The 19,680-nt window shown below is 43.2% G+C and overlaps 2 protein-coding genes across 6 annotated transcripts; one reads left to right on the forward strand and one right to left on the reverse strand.

Annotated features, from left to right (window-relative positions):
• Window positions 1-7,594: 7,594 nt before the first annotated feature.
• Window positions 7,595-14,441, reverse strand: LOC112081016 (centromere protein T). Of its 5 annotated transcripts, none has more exons than XM_024146971.2 (14): window positions 14,351-14,441; window positions 13,369-13,472; window positions 13,059-13,188; window positions 11,974-12,130; window positions 11,717-11,810; window positions 11,461-11,597; window positions 10,673-10,739; window positions 10,424-10,575; window positions 9,417-10,205; window positions 8,864-9,214; window positions 8,683-8,782; window positions 8,403-8,570; window positions 8,078-8,182; window positions 7,595-7,965 (listed from the first exon to the last, which is right to left on the reverse strand). In XM_024146971.2, exons 2-14 carry the CDS (start codon window positions 13,455-13,457, stop codon window positions 7,833-7,835), a joined length of 2,472 nt encoding a protein of 823 aa, XP_024002739.1. In that variant the 5' UTR covers window positions 13,458-13,472; window positions 14,351-14,441; the 3' UTR covers window positions 7,595-7,832. The 5 variants fall into 5 exon arrangements, with proteins under 5 accessions (XP_024002739.1, XP_070298916.1, XP_024002740.1 ...); XM_070442815.1 differs by lacking the exon at window positions 14,351-14,441 and adding an exon at window positions 13,901-14,097 and having other exon boundaries at window positions 9,426-10,205; XM_024146972.2 differs by lacking the exon at window positions 14,351-14,441 and adding an exon at window positions 13,901-14,096.
• Window positions 14,195-15,949, forward strand: LOC111969428 (THAP domain-containing protein 11). The gene has a single exon (XM_023995579.3). The coding sequence runs from the start codon at window positions 14,337-14,339 to the stop codon at window positions 15,168-15,170; it is 834 nt and encodes a 277-aa protein (XP_023851347.2). The 5' UTR covers window positions 14,195-14,336; the 3' UTR covers window positions 15,171-15,949.
• Window positions 15,950-19,680: the final 3,731 nt, after the last annotated feature.

The following is a 19,680-nucleotide window of genomic DNA, read 5'->3' on the forward strand; positions in this document are numbered from 1 at the left end:
ATAAAGTGGTGATCCTAACTGACCCAAGACAGGGAATTTTTACTTGGATTAAATGTCAGGAATTGTGAAAAGCTGAGTTTAAATGTATTTGGCTAAGGTGTATGTAAACTTCTGACTTCAACTGTATATATTTTTGAAGTTTAGGTTTCACATTATTGCCATACCAGAATATGAAGCATCCATAAAAAGTAGATTCTTCCCACACTGCAATATTTTCTGCCTTTTGAAGTATGAGTGTCAGTGGTTGATCTGTTGCTCTGCAGAGGCTGATAGTATAATGTCTCACTCTTAAGGTCTGGTTTCACAMGCAAGTCAACACTCCAGGAGTTGTTTTCATGATGCCTGTCCAGGGTCTTCATTTGATTATTTAGGTACAGGATTTCCCTGAGAGATGGGATGAATCTCCTGTCCGCCATGTCAGTGTACCCCCTGCTCTTTGCCCAGTTCATGGTACTGTTGGCAATTTTGTGGCATGCATTGCATTGAAGAGACAAGATCTCAATATATGTGACCAGGTCTAGGTGGATGCGGTTTGTCACATTCTCAGAGTGGGAATTCTCATGGCCCTTGTGCTCCAGCATCTTTCTGATGATACACACTTTTGAAGTGGGCCCATGGTTGATGTCAATGGACACATAGACCATACCGTTTGCTGTGGTGTCCTGTGGCTGCCATGTCGACTTTCCTCTTGCCTTGTGTCATTCACAGTAAAAATTAAGGGGTTGTGTATTTCGACTTTTGCAGACATATGACCCATCAAGGTCACTGATGTAGCTTTCGATATACTCCTCCACCTCTGCCCTACGACTCCTTTTGAAAGYGCTCTCTCTTAATTTAAAAAGATACTTGTCAAGAAATCCATTCTGGAAGAAAATCACAAATACAGCATATCATTTCACTCCTCTACCTTTACCTTATAAACTGCCTCTACCCCCCACAATCAAATTTTTGTTCAATTTTGGGTTAGTGGGGCCCCTCAGCAGCATTTTTTTTAAACAGGCCCCCAATTCGCTAAGTCCCCTGCAAGTAGGCCTATAGAGAGCACTCTCTTAGAGGTGAAWTACCTCTGAAGTGATGTACAAGCGAGCGCTCTTCGACTTGCCTATCAACCAAAAGCTATTGTAATATTTTACATTATATACAAGTCCATTGTAATGATGGGTATCAAATCCTAGACAATTTTCTAACTATTTTCATCAATTACTGAGCCTTCACCTACCTCTCTCCCCAATAGGTTTCTTCTCACACAAGTACCCTTCTGAAGGSAAGACACAGGGGACAGCTGATTGGCAGATAATTAACGTTTTCATATATTCAAAACCAGGAAGTTTAGTAGTAAAAGACAAGGTCTTTATTTTTATCAACTGATAATCAGCAATTCCGCTTTATTAAACAGACATATGCACATCATTGTTATCAACCTCTTGCCTTGGGCTCCCAAGTGGCGCAGTGGTCTATAATGCACTGTATCTCAGTACTAGAGGCTTCACTACAGACCCTGGTTAGATTCCAGGCTGTATTTACAACCAGCCATGTTTGGAAGTYCCATAGGGCAGCGCACAATTGGCCCAGCGTCGTCCGGGTTAGGGTTTGGCCGGGGTAGGCAGTCATTGTAAATAAGAATTTAATATTAACTGACTTGCCTAGTTAAATAAATAAAAAACATTGCCTTATACCCTGACTACACCGCTCGCGTCGCGTGCGCGAGCATTGCAAAATAAATGTAGGAATCTGTTATTCAATTATTGCACCCACACTGCTCGCGCGCGCCAACGAGCGTCTGCTTTGCCAAGGGCTAAAATAGAAGTCATTCCTATTTCTGACGCAGATCGCGCTGCCTCTCCCATCTCCTCATTGGTTTATAGAAGCAGAATTGTGCATGGGTTCCGTGTTAGGGAACATGGCAGAAGGACACAACGCAACTAACTTTATACAGACAGAGTGGGAGGAGAGAGAGGCAGTCCATCACCAGCATAACTGTAGTTTTTGTATCTAAAAACCAGAAATTCTACTCGTAATCCTATCTAATTCGTTAGCGAGTTTGCTCAATTTACATATAGCATGTTATTTAGCTCACTTTTGGACCCGGACGGTAGCTAGTTAGCTACTTGGACGAGGGATGCAGACTGATTCTCCTCGGACGCGGCGGTAGAAGCGTTGCTGAGACCCCATTGGCTATCGAACGGCCAATGGCGTGAGACATGGGTCTTGATGGATTGGGAGCGTCACCGAAATAGTATTTCTGTTCGCTGCGGAGCGGGGGGGGTTACGAACGGATTACGCTTCGAACATACCGACTGGGTCATTGCCTCAGTGCTGCGTAACATTTTGCGCAGCTAGGCAACTATACTGATGCAGTATATTTTGCCAGACGGTCGAATGCGGTTGGACACATGGAGAGAATCATTTTCGCAGTATCCTCAAAACCGGCTTTTTGACACAACTGCTGAYAGCTACAGGGACATAAACACAAAAAATGCTGCTTGGAGTTAGTGTCCACGATAGTAGGATTACCAGGTCMGTTTGGTAGTGAGCTTTTATTAGATGTGGCTATGAGTTGTGTGTGAAATAAATAGTAATATATATTTTTTTCAATTTTGTATTTATTTCACCTTTTATTTAACCAGGTAAGCTAGTTGAGAACAAGTTCTCATTTACAACTGTGACCTGTCCAAGATTAAGCAACGCAGTGCTTTATTATGATAGTTCCTGCCCCAAATAATCATGTTTTAAAGAGTGTATGTGAGAGAGTGTGAGAGAGTGAGTGTGTATGTCAGATTAATAGAAATGATGGTAGATACTTCCCCTGATAATTTGGTCAGATAACTGTGTCTGTACAGTAGGTGACATTTCCATGATAGCTATCTAATAACTATAGTTATGCTAGGTGATGGTTTGGCTTATCATGGTCATGTCTATGTAGAAGAAGACTGGGGGGGAAGTGAAGAGGACTCGGGGACAGGTATCAGAGAGGGAGAAGGGCAGAGGAAGAGAAGAAGAGGTCTGAGTCAGCAGCTTCATCTAGGACCTCCTGAGATTATTTTGACCACTGAGGACCTTGAACAGGATGTGGCCGAGGAGAGAAACATGGAGAAATGAAGAGGAACAACGCCACACCAGGCGCCATCGGAGGTACCAGCCMCCAGATCCACTCAACTMATTTCAGCAGAGTCTCCTCCAAGCCATCGAGAGGGATGCAGCCCAAACTGATCCTCACATTTAGGAGGATGAAGATACCCTCTTTGCCATGAGCATGTTGCCAACCCTGAAGTGGCTGCCGCAGCAAAGAAAAGCAGCAATCAAGGTTAAAATTCTTTAGCTGCTTTTCGAAGCAGAGTTCAATGTTATGTTTTTTTTCTCCACTACACAGGTAGTGTCATAAGTATTGTGACAGTTAAGTAGGTCATTTTTACAGTATACTCATGTAGGCTAATTGGTATTTCAGATCAAAGGATTAACTTGAGGCAAATGTATAGCTGTTGTTTCTGGGTTAGAAAATATCCTAAAACAATTTGCTGTCTAAATATTTGCCTGTCATATTCATATTTTGATCTAAAATACAAATTCCATGAGTAAACGGCAAGAATGACCAACTTTACCACACTGTGCCAATATTTATGCCACTAACTACACTATACAAGTAGTATTTAGTTATCATGAATCTCACATTTTATGGTGTTATTATGTAATGCTTGTATGTGTTGTTTTTCTCTTCCCTTCCAGAGATAGTCAATTTAGCCGACCAGCTCACAGGAAGAGGAGACTTGTCTGGTTGTTGTTTTGACTTTCTCCTCCAATGGGTTTTGAGCAGGAGGTGAGGAGAGAGGACACAAGTAATCAAGAAAATGGAGCTGAGATATTCCAACTGTCCTCAATTGAGATTTTCCAACTGTCCATATTCCTTGTTAGTAGGCTTTTTTAGTATAAAATTCATGGAATTCATAAAGTAAATCGTTTCTCAATACTTAGGATAGCATTCATTATTAGTTGTACATAGATTGCATGAAAACTGACACTGGAGAATTCAGATTCTCTTGTTCTTTTACAAGACTAAAGGTGAAATGTGTGTTTACCTTTATTGTGGCTACACATTCACTTTTCGTTTTTTCAGACACACACACATCTCCTCCACTCCTCTCTGTCCCTCAGATCTCCAGTGCCCTGCCCTTTCTCTCTTTATGGCCATGTCTGAAGTTCCTTACTACGTCTAGGCTTTATGAGTAGTCCCTGTATCTGTCTGCAGTTGTGCCAAAAATACATGCTCTTTTTCTTTTTGTTCTCTTACAGATTACAGGCTACACATTAATTGTTGTATTTTTACATGCACACATACACCTCTTTCAATAGTTTTTGTAAAATTTTACAACACATACCTGTCATGTTCTTTCCTGTACTTGAATACTTATTCAATTCTAATGTTTTCATAGTCAGTTTCATTTGTTTATTAATATCTCATTTAGACTTAATCTGTTTATTTCTTCCTTACACCTTTGCAGATCTAAGACAAGATGAAAGTAAAAACACATTCTCTTCCTAATTAGTTTTTTTCCACCTGCATTTTGTCAGAGCGGTGAAGATGGTGATAAACTGTACTATTTGTATGGACCCTAGGTTAACTTGTCCCATTATCATACTAACTTTATGTCGTATAACCTTAGAGGTCCTGCTCATCTGATGTACCATGCCGGGTGTGTATAATACTGATGTTAATGGGAGAGGGAAGGGGTTTAAGGTGTGGTCTTTACTCCCAAATGTCACTTATATATATCTTCCAAATGAAGAGAAACAATGAGACAAAGTAATCTGGGGGAAAAATGCTATTTTATGGACAACGGTGGATGGTTCTTAAAATAACCTTGGTGTTAGGGGGCTCTTCAAAGAGCTGTTTCACTCCACGGCATACTGCCATGGGACTTCACCTGCTGGTGATGAAGTAGGTGGTCAGCTTCTCCCTCACCTGGAGTGCCTGTCTGAGGGTGTTGTTGGCACATGCCCTGGTGACATCAGGTAGGTGACCATTTGGCGTGCTCGTCTCCACCCGAAGCGGCTCCTGGAATGACCTCTGCGGGTCAAGAGCTGTGGAGAACACGTGGCCTTCACGCAGGCATCAACATTTGAGGGGCTAAGACCAAGCACTCCCCGATACATTCTCCACCAGGCTGCCAGAATCCCAAAGGCGCATTCAACAACTAACCTTTACCTGGATATTCGTTTGTTAAAGATCCTTACAGACTTTGTCAATGGCAGCTGGCGTCCAGCTTAGGGCCTCATGAGTTTGGGTCTCAAGGGAAGGCCTCGTCGCCGACGAAGACGTGGGGAACGGGTCCCAGGTCTTCAGCCCCAGGGAGTGATGCTGGTGGTGGAATCTCCAGGGTGCCATCCTGAAGTGCCTGGCCGAAGGCAGAGTCCCGGAGGGTCCCCCCATCACTTCTCTTGCCTTGCCTTAAGCACCAACATCGACGACACGGAAACAGTAGATGGCATCTACAACAGCCAAGAGTACAACTAAATATGTACCCTTGTTGTAGAATTGCGAACCCGAGGTCGGTGGAGCCTGGGTGACTACATGTTTCCCAGCAATGGAGCCAARACAGTTGGGGAAATTCCACCTCTYCAGGAACTAGGTAGCAATGGCCCTCCAGTCTTCCYCCTTGGGGACAGKCATGTATTCACCAACCAGACAGTCCCAAATGGCTTGTGCCACAGAGGGGACAATGCCTGCCACCGTGGACCGTCCAACTCCGAAGCTGAATCCGATGGTCCTGTAGGAGTCCCCTGTCGCCAAGAATCTGAAATATAATTCTCAATATTGTGTGTAACTTGAAATTCCACCCACATATTCTACCTACTCATATACCTACCTCATTACAGTTTATTATGCTCTACTAATTATATTGTAATACTCATCAACCATCATTAACAATGCCTTGAAGCAGTACAATTCAGTCTATGACTGTATCAATAAACTGTAGCCCAGGCCAACTCTACTCTTAGAAAAAAAGGTGCTATCTAGAACCGAAAAGGGTTCTCCCCATAGGAGAATCCTTTGAAGAAACTTTTTGGTTCCATGTATAACATTTTCCCCAAAGGGTTATCCTATGGGGAAAGCAGAAGGACACTTTTGGAACCCTTTTGTTTAAGAGTGTAAGTAATTCCAATAAGAATTTAATGAATGACTAACTGTCTTGAACAACAAGGAGTCCTGGAGAAGACTAGCCCACCTTCATCAGGGCAGAAGGCACCACAACTTTATTTTCATTTGGTAACATGGCATCATTAAAAAAGGATTTTAAACCAACTTTGGGAAAAGTTATAGTCCTAATGAACATTCTGTGAAAGTAAATCTGATGTCACATAGGGGCTATTAACTAGAGAGCCCTTTAGCTAGCTAGGTTGCACATAAAATATATCTAATATAAATCAATTACGGTATCAAAGGCTTTAAAAATTCACTATAATTTAGCTTACCGGAGACAAATCGCCAGGCGTTTAACTGGGCTGTTGGACTCCCGGTAGTTGGTATCCATMCGGGCGATCCTGGCTCCAACCATCTGGAGCAGGTGATCGAACTGGCTTCGGTCCAGACGAAAGTAACTTCGAAATTCTTCTCCAAACAGTTGAAGTTCTTGAATGAGACGGTGGTACTCCCCTCCATGCTTTCGGGACCCACACAGGCCTGCGCTTTCGGCAGGGCTGGTCCCTTWCACCCGCCCGACAGCGCGATCAAGACCACCTTCCTCACCGTTTGGTCTCATTGTTGAAAGAGCCTACTCTCTGCTATCTTGACTAATTATTGCATTTCGCTCCAAAACTAAGCATTTTGGAGGGAAATTATATTATAGGCTCGCACAATTAATTTTTAGATGTCATCGAATAAATATGTATGCTACTTGGCAAATGAATAAAATATGTAAAGAAATTATGCAATCAAACTGTTTTTCTTATTATGGAATCCCAATTCTTTTTTACTGGATATGTGTGCAACAAAAATTCAACATTCTACTACTTTCTGTCAAGTCTACGCATACAATTTGATGCATACATTCGATTTACCACACATAACGCACTAGAACTGCCTCTGCAACGCAATGCTGCAAGGCAAACGCTGCGATCCATTGRAAATGAATGGACTTCTGGTGTGCCAAAACGCAGGTCACAATCAGTGTGTTCGAAGCGTATTGTTTGAAAGCTGACCGTTTGCCAAGAACCAAACGGAAGCAATCAAGGCGAACGAAAATGGCCCTAACTGAATTTGTCCAATAGAAACGGTCGTTTGCATTTTCTGTTTGGAGTAAACGGTTTGTTGCAAAACGTTTTGAAACATAATCTGCCTAATGATCACACCCCAAAGTAACGAATGCGAAAGTTTGAATGATTGCTTTTTTATTCTGACTGTACTGTGATTAGCTGGGTTGATTGTGAAAACTGGGGGCAGCATGAGGCATTAGATTAGTGTCTACAAACTATAGTGCTTGTTGTATTGGTTGTGTCTTTCAGTATTCTCTGATGGAAGCAGAGGGACTCCTAATCTCAGGACCTCAGGGTGTCCTTTCTCATCCAAAGGCCCTTACAAATGCCAGACCAGACTACTGAATAAATCAAATCAATTTTATTGCAGTAATATTTTCKACAAATATAAACAAACAAAACAAAAGACGAAGCCATATTCAAACAAAAACAACACATTTACACCAGGTTACATGGTCTTGTCCTGGCTGTGTTTGAATTAGTGTCTACAAGTAATAAATRAACAGCTGTTAATAGATATTCAATCAAATATACAACATCAGCCCACATTATGATTTGGGCTGATCATTCTCAGTATAGGCTGATCATTTTCTCCTCGGTTTGGGAATGACGTAGTTACCATTTGTTGCCACAGGAATGAGGAGCTTCCGGGATTCCATTGGGAGATATTTCTCAATCAACACATTCACTGGCATGCTGTCAGTCACAAACCCCTGTCTGGAGAGAAAAACAGATTTAGAGAAAGACGAATGCACGCACACACATGACAATGAGATTATAGTACATACTGTACACTTAAACACCTGACGAACCACAGCTATAAACAAACCTCCGCATCAGCAGCTCTACGTCCTCCACCTCAATGGTCTTCCTCTTGGCGTGAGCAGCAAACATCTCCAAGTCATCAGCTAGTCGGTCAAAGTAGAGCTCCATTCTGGCAAGTAAATGTTACACATGTATTCATCCATCAATACATTATCATTAAGTAAGTCCTCTATTCTGTCACTAATACATATAATTTAACATCAACGATAAAAGAACAGTTGCATTCTGATGTTTTCCTATCTTTAAACAGATTGGTACATCACTAAATCACTTAATGTGCAGGTTAATGAACATAAGCACTTTTCCCTAAAATGGATATAGATTCTTACATCTCCTTTAGGACAGGGTAGACATCTGTAGACACCTTGGTCTTGGCGAAGTGTTTGAACACGCTCATGATGTAGCTCTTAGAGAGACCAGTATCCTTCTTGGCTGATCCAGCCCGCTTTCCCCTCACCGCTYTGGGCTTCACCGCAGCTGCAGCACCAGACAAAACACTGAGGCCCCAAAAGACAACAGATTAGGTCACAAGCTTGCACACAAACTAGCACACGTATAAACACACAATACTACTACTAAAATGACTGCATGTGTTTGTGTGTGACTTGCCTTGGTTGAAGGTCTTTGAGAACAGTGGGTGTGGCCAGGGGGTCAATAGGCAGAGCATTCCTCTTCTCTCTGACAAACGCAGGAGTCTTCATGGACAGCTCTGTAGGAAAGAAGGGGTTAGTCATCACAACATATACGCACGCACACACACACACCTGAATACAGATTTTGTAGATCTAACCTTCACTCTGGATACCATCCCCCTCTTCCACATCATCCCAGTCCTCCTCATGGTCAGCTGGGCTCTGGGCAGTGATGGGGTGCAGGGATGAGTTGCTGCTGTGAGGGGCGTTGTTCTCAGGTTCAAAGGTCATCTCTAAAGGAGGCATGGAGTTCTCCATCTCCTCATTTCCAAGGCTGGTGCCTGTTCTACTCAAACCTTCCAGCTCCTGTTCATCTTCCTGGGGCAACGGGGAGGGAGGGGCGCTGCCAAGGGTTACTGTGCGGGTGTGGGCGCTCTCACTAGCTCCCACCTCCGGCCCGCTGTGCCACTCACCAGCAGTGTCCCCCTCTGACCTTCTGCCAGCCCACCCTACAAAACACACACAAAGACATCAATAAAACAGTCTCACAAATACTACATTAAATAATAGAATAGACCCACAAATATTATTTTTCAAACTTGAAAAAGACTGAACAGTCTTGTTGACAAGCAGTATTTGAGCCAAGTGGAATACTGTCCACATCGGCCAATGTCACATCTTTCATTATCACATCATGCTCTCATTACCAACCTGACTCACAAGTCTCTGTAGGATGGAGCTCTGCTCCCATGCTCTTGTAGCCCCTCCCTCCTTCAATCACTCCTGCAACCTCGACACCACCCTCTGAGCAATAAGCTCTCCGACTGATGTGCATCACATTGTGTGCTAAACTCTGTGATGTCAAGCCTTTTTCCTGCCCTTCTTCCACTAACTGTCCCCCTTCATCTGCTAGATCTTCTGTCTGAGATTCAGTCATCTCCTCCTCCTCTCCTTCTGTCGGAGACTCGGCTACCTCTCCTTCTGTCGGAGACTCGGCTACCTCTCCTTCTGTCGGAGACTCGGCTACCTCTTCTTCTGTCGGAGATTTAGCCAGCTCCTCATCTTCTCCTGTCCGGGAGTCAGCTACCTCTTCTACTTCTTTTGTCTGGGAGTCAGCTACCTCTTCGGTCTGTGATTTGGACTCCTCCTGTCTCACCGAGGCCCCTCTCTGCCCAGCAGCAACAGCCAAATCCTCTCCATCTTTGTTGTCTATTTCCATCTTGTCATCCTTTTGTTCCCCTACCTCCTCCATATCTTTCTCCTCCTCATCCTTCATTCCTCCCATTTCTCGCTGGATCTGTGTTCCTGTGATGGTGTCTTTGTCCTGGGTGGCGATAATGAAGGTTGTTGCTGTGTCATCAGGCGGGGCGTAGAGCGCTGTGTTGCTGGTGATGATGTCATGGGTGATGTCAGGAGCGGTGAGGTCACTCAGTCCCAAGGTGAACCCCTCAGAACGAACGGTCTCACTGAGACCCTGCTGAACCTCYCTAACACTCAGCTCTGAAAAACAGGGAGAGGGAGGTGGGAAGAGAAAAAGAGGTGGAAGTACTAGGTTTAAGTTCGACTCTTCACACAAAATGTAGTCTTACATAAGAGTCTCAATCTCATATTGTTCCAGATCATTTAAGTACATATCAAACAATATAATACACTGAACAAAAGACAAGCAGAGATATAAGGGGGAAGAAATTAGATAGGATGCAGAGGAAAGCGCTTACCAGGGTCTCCACCCATCGCCGCCTGTCGATTCCGTAGGGCCTCGTCAAACTCCTCAAGGCAAATTTTTTTACGATTTGCTACCTTCCTTTGAAATCCCCTTTTCTCAGTCCGAACGTCCACAAAGGGTGTTTTCAGAGAGAAGGTGATAGAGCTAGAAAATATGAGAAAACAGCCTCATTTACATTTCTGACATTCACTACTGAAATTCAATGAGAGAGCAGACATTTTTCCAATTTGCAGCTCTTTACCTTGGAGAGGCAGAAGACAGGGATGAGAGGTCTTTTTCTGTTGCACTGCCACCTTTACCCTCTCCATCTGCAAACAAGGAATCCACAAACATAAAATTCTATCAGAAAATGAATACATCCATCATCAGACTCCTAACCTACAGTCTCCGAGACAGCTTCTACCSCCAAGTCATAATACTGCTAAATATCCATAAGACTACTAAATAGTTAATTAATGGTTACACGGACTATCTGCATTGATCCTTTCTTGCACTGACTCTATGCACTCACAATACTATATACACAGACACACACACATTCACTAAATACGCGCGCATACACACATCATATGTTACTCTTATTATTATCTATTATGATGCCTAGTCACTTACCCTGCCTACATGTACATACAGTATCTACTTCAAATTCCTCATACCCCTGCACATTGATCTGGTACTGGTACTCCCTGTATATAGCTCCATTCTTGTGTATTTTATTCCTCGTGTTACTATTTTTTTWATWAAAAAAAAAACTCTGCATCGTTGGGAAGGGCTTGTAAGCAAACATTTAATGGTAAAGTCTACACCCGTTGTATTTGCCGAAAATACAATTTAATTTAAACTTGAACCCATGAAAAGTGAGATTGTCAGTGGGTCAAAATGAGTGGAACAGAAAATYTCTTCTCATATAGAGCAGTTAACCAGTATGTTTAATCACACCCTGTAACACGTTCAGAACATGCTCCAGTTACAGATGTCACACAAACTTAACCATGCGCACACACTGTACAGTGCCGACCATGACCTTACCTTCATGTTCAAGCTGCCTGTTGAATGCTGTTATGTTGAGACTCCGACGTGGTCGCTTCCTGCTTAGTCCCTTCACCGTATTTGACAGGTTTACTGTGGTGGTCATGTCAGGGAGATCCAACTCAGACAGCCCTGTACTAGGCGGCACAAACAAAAACAAGGTGTGAACACACGAACACATCACACCACCAATAATGCAGAGGGCTGTGTGTCCTGAGTGCACCTCTGAGGATATCGTCCTTGTCTGTCAGCATACCTTGGGCGGTTGCTGTGAAGACTGGAGTTTGTGGAGGGCAGCTCTGGTTCCTTCCTGACTGGCCGGTCCTGAACCAGAAGGGATGTTTCCAGCTCTGACCAATCAGAGAGGAGACAGAAGAGAAACAAAAACAAAGATCACTGAACAACGGGCTATAATGTGCCCATGATGAGCATATAATAAAACATACATCTTACCGCTAGTCAATAATAAAAACGCTGACCCACACACTCTCACTGTGATATGAMAACACTCACCTGTCTGCAGCATCCCCCTGAGTAGGTATCTAGGTGTGATGTCAACGTCATAGAGAAGCGAGGCTGTGGCTGGTGCAAGCGTGTTAATCTTCCTGACTCCCTCTGATACAGTCCGCCTCTTACTGGGTGGCTCTGGCAGGGAAGATCTGGAAGTGCTCTGTAAGAGAAAATACAAAAATGCTGATGAACTCAACACAAGCCTTGTTTAAAACAGTTCCTCTGCCCAACACAGACAAACGGACAGAAAAACAGATCTTCAAAGTAATGCCAGGCGGACACTACAAAACTTTAAAATCCTAACATCCCTGAGCCTCTCACATTAAATTACCGTCTTTCCTGTAGTTGTCTTACCAGCATAGTGGTGCGCAAACTAAACGATGTGGCACAAACGAGGGGAGGTCAAGCACGACAACATTCTTCACTTGGTCTTGAGGATTCTCTATACCATGCTGTCTTGACAAGGATGTGATTACATAGCTAGAACGACCTGTGGCTCAAAGCAGCCTCAAACGTTTTCAGTCAGACATTCATGTTTGCCATACAGAGTTGAAATATCTAGCCAATACATTTTTAATTGAATAACATTGTGTGTAAAGAGCTTGTCARAGCTGTAATGATTTGACACTTTGGCAAGTACAAACACATACTAGTAGTAGTCATCGCTCCTGCTCGAGAGTACACATTCTGGGTGATGCGATACAACGTCATCATCTCACTGGCTATTGCTGATCACCGTTCTCAAATCTTGTCATTACATATGTATTTGTAAGTCGCTCTGGATAAGAGCGTCTGCTAAATGACTTAAATGTAAAATGTAAATATGTCACACTACAAGAGCATTGCAGATTTTATGCAGATAAAATCAAACACGTTTAAAAATATTGGGACGTCTGGGACTGCTCAAAGACAGGATCGGTAGCCCTCTGATTACATCTCTGACCCGCTCACATTAAACAAKMGTAGCTGATGGCCGCTCACCCAGAGTAGGCAAGGACATGGGGATTTTGTCTCCGACCTCAAAAACTTGTCTGGGACAGCTAGAATTGGGGCCAAAATCACATAGTGTACACCCGGCTTAACCTGACCTCACAAAGCTTCTTTTTGATGCTCTGTTTGAGGGCCTCCTGTGGGGTAAGGGCCCCAACATCACTCCTCCTTAGTCTGATACTATGTCTGACTCTGGACCCAGGGGACTGGAACTGAGCCTGGGAGGCACTAGAGAGGACATAACACACATGGCTTATTCCATTAAAATTAAAAAATGTATCTGGAGATATCACAGTTGACAAGAGAGAGCCTGTCAACCTAACAGTAGACAACCGCTAGCCAAAGCAAGTTTAGTTGATCGATAGTAGTAGGTACYGTGGGTGACACTTTTCGACAGTGTTGATTTACCTGTGGGTAATTGGGGACCTGGAGGACTCCGTTTGAATTACATTTTGCAGGAGAATTCGAGCAGACACGTTCTCATCTACAGAATCCATGGCATAACGTTCAGTCTGTCGAAACAGAAGAAGTCAACGTCTTATCGATATTCTGGAAATAATTGACATGCTGTCAGTTTTAATTAGTTAGCTAGCTCACTACCGGCTTAGTACTTGTTAGCTAACGTTCATGCAAATAAACACATAACTTACTACKTCTGAAAGTAAGTAAGTGGGGCGACTAACGCGTTAAAGTTAACTACGCTAACGTAACAGGTTAACCTAGCTAGCTATCCAAGCTAAGCTAAAGTTAGATATATCATACACTGACTGACACAATCAAGGAATTCTACCGAGTCGTGTTCACGATACATTAGTTTCGTGTCGCCTCTTTATGTGGAAAAACAACGTTTTGATGTGCTATTTTATGATAGTATCCTAAGCTTGCTAGGATACTATGAAAAAATATATATACAATAAAAAGCTTGCTAGCTAGTGTTTACCTTTTAGCGGATGGCTCCCGCGTTTAAAATTTAAGTGAAAACTCGCGAGATGAGAATTTGGGGAAGCAGAAAAGCTATTCGGATATGCATTATGGGACTTGTAGTTTATTTAAGTTCTTAGTTCTGATACACGCTTGCTTGGAAAGCAGTAATAATGGATACAATAGTTAAACATCTATTAACATAATAAACGTCTGAGATATTATACACAGATACGTCTAAAACTATATTAATTGTGCGCAACACTAAACAAAATGTCATATTTTTGGGGCTGCCTGCTTAGGACACAAAACAGGAAGTTGTAAGCATTGTGGGACGTGTAGTTCCGCTTCGAGGCCGATGGGCTTGATWACAACGCGAGGAAGAACGAAACAAAAATAAATTAGATAAAACTTCAATAGAATAACAAGTTTATCAGATTTTCGTTGGAATAAATATGCCTGGATTCACCTGCTGTGTCCCTGGCTGCTACAACAACTCTCATCGGGACAGAGAGCTGCGGTTCTACACATTTCCAAAGGATACCACGCAAAGGGAAATTTGGCTCAAGAACATCTCCCGGGCCGGGGTGAGCGGCTGTTTTAGTACCTTCCAACCCACTACTGGACACCGCGTCTGTAGCGTACACTTTCCCGGTGGCAGAAAGACCTATACCGTTCGAGTACCGACGCTCTTCCCGCTGAGRGGAGTGAATGAACGCAAGAACCGAAGAGGCAGGAACAGGAAAGCGTCTGCGGCGGCTTCTGTTACAGCCCCCAGTCCAGGTAGTATTGTCATCACAAACGTTGTTTCGACAGCCCCAGATGCCGCTGAGACCGCTCAGAGCGATGCAGTCACCGACACAGCTGCTACTGATGGCCCTATCGTGGTGCAGATCGGCCCGGACGGCGAATACCTCGGACCTGTAAATCCAGCCGCGCAGGGTGACGGGTCCTGTTTTACTGCAGTCGTCTCCAGCTCCACTGACCTGGCTGGGGGCGACGATCCCCCTGCAGACGCCGCGGCCGCTGCCCAGCAACAGACCGTGCAGTACTACAGCGTTGTCAGCAACCCGCTGGACCACGCGTACTCGCTGACCACCGGGACCACCTCGGCCGAACTACTTCGGAAGCTGAACGAGCAGCGGGACATCATCGCACTCATGGAAGTGAAGATGAAGGAGATGAAGGCAACCATCCGCCAGCTGCGCGTGACCGAGGCCAAGCTACAGGAGGAGGTGCGAGAGCGGGACCGTTTGCTCTCGGCAGGAGCAGCCGTAAAGAAAATGTGACCATCATTCCCACCCAAAGGATGGATAGCTAAAGACCGTCGCGACCTAAGACTTTAACGTGAGATGAAGGGGGTCCGTGGAGAACAGCGCAAACCCTCTTTTTTACGAAAGCGATGACAATTTATTTTCAATAGAAGAGATACCAACTTTTTGGTCTACTCATGCTATTTTTGGCTATCTAGTTGATAGTAATAATCCCATAGTTGCCTATAAAACATTGCCCAATTTAGTCCACCCGTGTGTTTGCTAAGTGCAAGCAGCCTTTTAGGGGAGTGTAAAAACATTGGCGAATGCGTTCTTGTGGATTGCCTGGCTGCAACTCTGTAGCCTACTTTCGACAGAACAGGGGGATGGGGGAATTATTAGGCCATTTTTTTGTTGTTGTTGAGCTGTTTGTATGTCAGTGTCTGCAGTTGAATTCTCATTGCAGTATATTAAACACCAGCTTTTCAGCTCAGAGGCCATCCTCCAAAACAAGGTTGCTTTGTGACTCTAGCTGTGGGAAGATGTGTTGGGCATCATAAAAGTATGTGTGCTTATGAGGTGCCTATTTCCACAAGAGACCTGTCTTGATCCATGGCTCYATCTGGTTGCAAGGCGTTTACACCACCTAAAGGTTCACTGTGTCTCAACCTTCTCCCAAATAGTTTGATACAGTATCTGTAGTTGCCACTCACGTATGGATATTATGTTAACCTCTGACTGTTGAACTTTGACCTGACAGCAATGACTGTTCTTAAACCATAACCATTTGAAGTAAATTTCATTTTGAAATAATATATCCTGAGTTGTTTCTTTATCTGTTTAAATTGATGCATGAGTGTTATTCTTGGATATAGCTCAGTAGGCTGGATAGTGACATTGGTGCAGTGATCTATCATTTCTATTCCCCTTTTCAATTGAAACAGACTTTCTCTTAGAGAAATCCACTTATAGTGAACATCAAAGGGATCTAGAATCATGACTTAATCTTATCTTGATTATTSGCCTGATGTATGGTCAAGTTCTGCAAAAAAATACCTAGTTAAGCTGCATCTGGCTCTGAACAGAGCTGCACGTCTTCCTCTTCATTGTAATCAGAGGGCTAATATTAATACTATGAATGTCAGTTTCTCTTGGCTAAGAGTTGAGGAAAGACTTGACTGCGTCACTTCTTGTTTTTATAAGAAATGCGTTGGACATTCCTAATATTTTGCATAGTCAACTTACACACAGCACTGGCACACACACTTACCCCACCAGACATGCCACTAGGGGTCACAGTCCCCAGGTCCAGAACAAATTCAAGTAAATGTACAGCATTATACAGAGCCATGAGTGCATGAAACTCCCTTCCATCTTATATAGCGCAAGTGAACAGCAAACCTGTTTCAAAAAACAAATAAAGCAACACCTGATGGCACAATGCCTGTCCCCCATGTGACCTACTTGTGTGTTTGTACTGACATTCATGTGTAACTGATAGATACACACATACACACTACATGTTGTTTTTAAATGTAAATTGTAAAGTCTTTTGTCTGTAATGTATTTTYCGTTAAGTGTCGGACCCCAGTAAGACTAGCTGTCGCCATTGGCGTCTGCTAATGGGGATCCTAATAAATCAAATTAAATGACTAGCTCACATTAAGGAATATCTGGTATGGGGAGTTCATTTTCAAAATTAAGTTTGAATCCTCTCACCAGACCTGCTGCACTATACAGAGACTGTAGATGGCACTACACTACAGCTTGGACATCAATGTCACTGGACTTTCCCCTCCCCATTCCGTCTGTCTAGTGTGCATCCCTATAGGTCACCTTTTCTCTATCTTTCTGCATCTCCCTTGGCGGATCATGGTCCACTATCTTACCTTCCTCTGTTGTATGGGACCTTATGCATTCTTACCCCTGTCCTTAGCATCAGTAAACTGTACATTTATAAGAATCTTTGTTACTTTCTATTGTATTATTTTGTTGTAGATTCTATATATTAGTGAGTGACTTATCTTTAGCAAAGACTAATTCAAATCCATTTATCAGAGTTAAATAAAGGTTCAATAAAAAATGTAAAAATTAAAAGAGAGCGAGATGTGATTAGCATTGCAACGTAGGGGGTGTGGCGACAGATTTTCATGCGAATATTCTAAAATCCGCATAAAAACAATACGCGCATTTTCCCACCAGAGATGTTTCCATCAAATTAATTTGTCGCTGATAAAAGGCGGTGCGTGATGACGTAATACACGTAAAAATACTTTTTGTGGTTAAATGACCATGCACCAAATAAAGAAGAGAAGTTAAATAGGTTTCCACCGCATTTTCAACTTAACTGATGGTTTTATCACAAACTATGTTGCGTTATATAGCGAGTGTGCACACTCTTGGGACGTGCGCTTTAGCGGTGTTGGCTAGAGCTCACGTATAGCCTACATAGTGAGATTATTATTATGGACGAAATAGCGAGATTATTTTTATTTGTCAAATGGCAGCCAAACATCGATTATCATGTCACCATAACAAGACCCTCTATATTTATTGGAAAGGAGCATCAAGCTCATCACCTTGCACTTTCACCACCCTGTGAAAATCACCATCATTTATTTAATTTGTAGTCTAATAAATTGCATGGTTTCCCAAATCTTAGTTGGAGGACTACACATGTCATCGAGTGACTCCAAGTTTACTTCGATATGATGGTTATTGTATCAATATTCGCGCATAAAAGCGTTTCCATCGACATATCTCGCATAATTAATTTTACTGACACAAAAAGATCCCATTATGTCTAGCGTATTGAATTTTGTCAACATTTGGAATATTTTCATCTGGCTCGTCATGAAATGTTTTATCCTRCATCTAGCATAAAAAGGTTTAATGGAAACCTCCTTAATTTGTATGGATTAAAAAGCACAGGACAGTCAAAAACACTATGAGGATTGCCAAATTATAACAGTGTAGTTTAAGGAAAGGAGACGAGGAGGCCAAGTAAGAGTATTGATATGCACCCTCAGTCTTCTGACCATACCACTCTGAGGCTCCACTGCTGGTTAGCAAAGGGTTTGTCTGAGGGCTGACCCCTCACATGAAAGCTCAGAGCTGTTTCCCAGGGTAGGTAACCTGTATGTGTGTATGTTTGTTAGATAGTGTGTAAATTGTGTGTGTGTGAATATTCTGTGTACATTGCATTGCTAGTTATTTTGGAGTTTAAAGACCAATGATGTGTGTAAACTGGATGACTCACTATGTAGTTTGTGTATATACAGTGGGGAGAACAAGTATTTGATACACTGGCGATTTTGCAGGTTTTCCTACTTACAAAGCATGTAGAGGTCTGTAATTTCTAATCATAGGTACACTTCAACTGTGAGAGACGGAATCTAAAACAAAAATCCAGAAAATCACATTATATGATTTTTAAGTAATTAATTTGCATTTTATTGCATGACATAAGTATTTGATACATCAGAAAAGCAGAAACTAATAATTGGTTAACAGAACCTTTGTTTGCAATTACAGAGATCATACATTTCCTGTAGTTCTTGACCAGGTTTGCACACACCTGCAGCAGGGATTTTGGCCCACTCCTCCATACAGACCTTCTCCAATCCTTCAGGTTTCGGGGCTTCGCTGGGCAATACGGACTTTCAGCTCCCTCCAGAAATGTTCAATTGGGTTCAGGTCTGGAGACTGGCTAGGCACTCCAGGACCTGGAGATGCTTCTTACGGAGCCACTCCTTAGTTGCCCTGGCTGTGTGGTTTCGGGTCGTTGTCATGCTGGAAGACCCAGCCACGACCCATCTTCAATGTTCTTACTGAGGAAGGAGGTTGTGGCCAAGATCTCGCGATACATGCCCATCCATCCACCCCTCAATACGGTGCAGTCGTCCTGTCCCCTTTGCAGAAAAGCATCCCCAAAGAATGATGTTTCCACCTCCATGCTTCACGGTTGGGATGGTGTTTCTTGGTGTACTCATCCTTCTTCTTCCTCCAAACACGGCGAGTGAGTTTAGACCAAAAATCTCTATTTTTGTCTCATCAACACATGACCTTCTCCCATTCCTCCTCTGGATATCCAGATGTCATTGGCAAACTTCAGACGGGCCTGGACATGCGCTGGCTTGAGCAGGGGACCTTGCGTGCGCTGCAGGATTTTAATCCATGACGGCGTAGTGTGTTACTAATGGTTTTCTTTGAGACTGTGGTCCCAGCTCTCTTCAGGTCAATGACCAGGGCCTGCCGTGTAGTTTGGCTGATCCCTCACCTTTCCTCATGATCATTGATGCCCCACAGAGGTGAGATCTTGCATGGAGCCCCAGACCGAGGGTGATTGACCGTCATCTTGAACTTCTTCCATTTTCTAATAATGCGCCAACAGTTGTTGCCTTCTCACCAAGGCTGCCTATTGTCCTGTAGCCCATCCCAGCCTTGTGCAGGTCTACAATTTTATCCCTGATGTCCTTACACAGCTCTTCTGGTCTTGCCATTGTGGAGAGGTTGGAGTCTGTTTGATTGAGTGTGTGGACAGGTG

This window comes from Salvelinus sp. IW2-2015, unplaced genomic scaffold (genome assembly GCF_002910315.2).
Source record: "Salvelinus sp. IW2-2015 unplaced genomic scaffold, ASM291031v2 Un_scaffold16657, whole genome shotgun sequence".
Classification (NCBI taxonomy): domain Eukaryota; kingdom Metazoa; phylum Chordata; class Actinopteri; order Salmoniformes; family Salmonidae; genus Salvelinus; species Salvelinus sp. IW2-2015.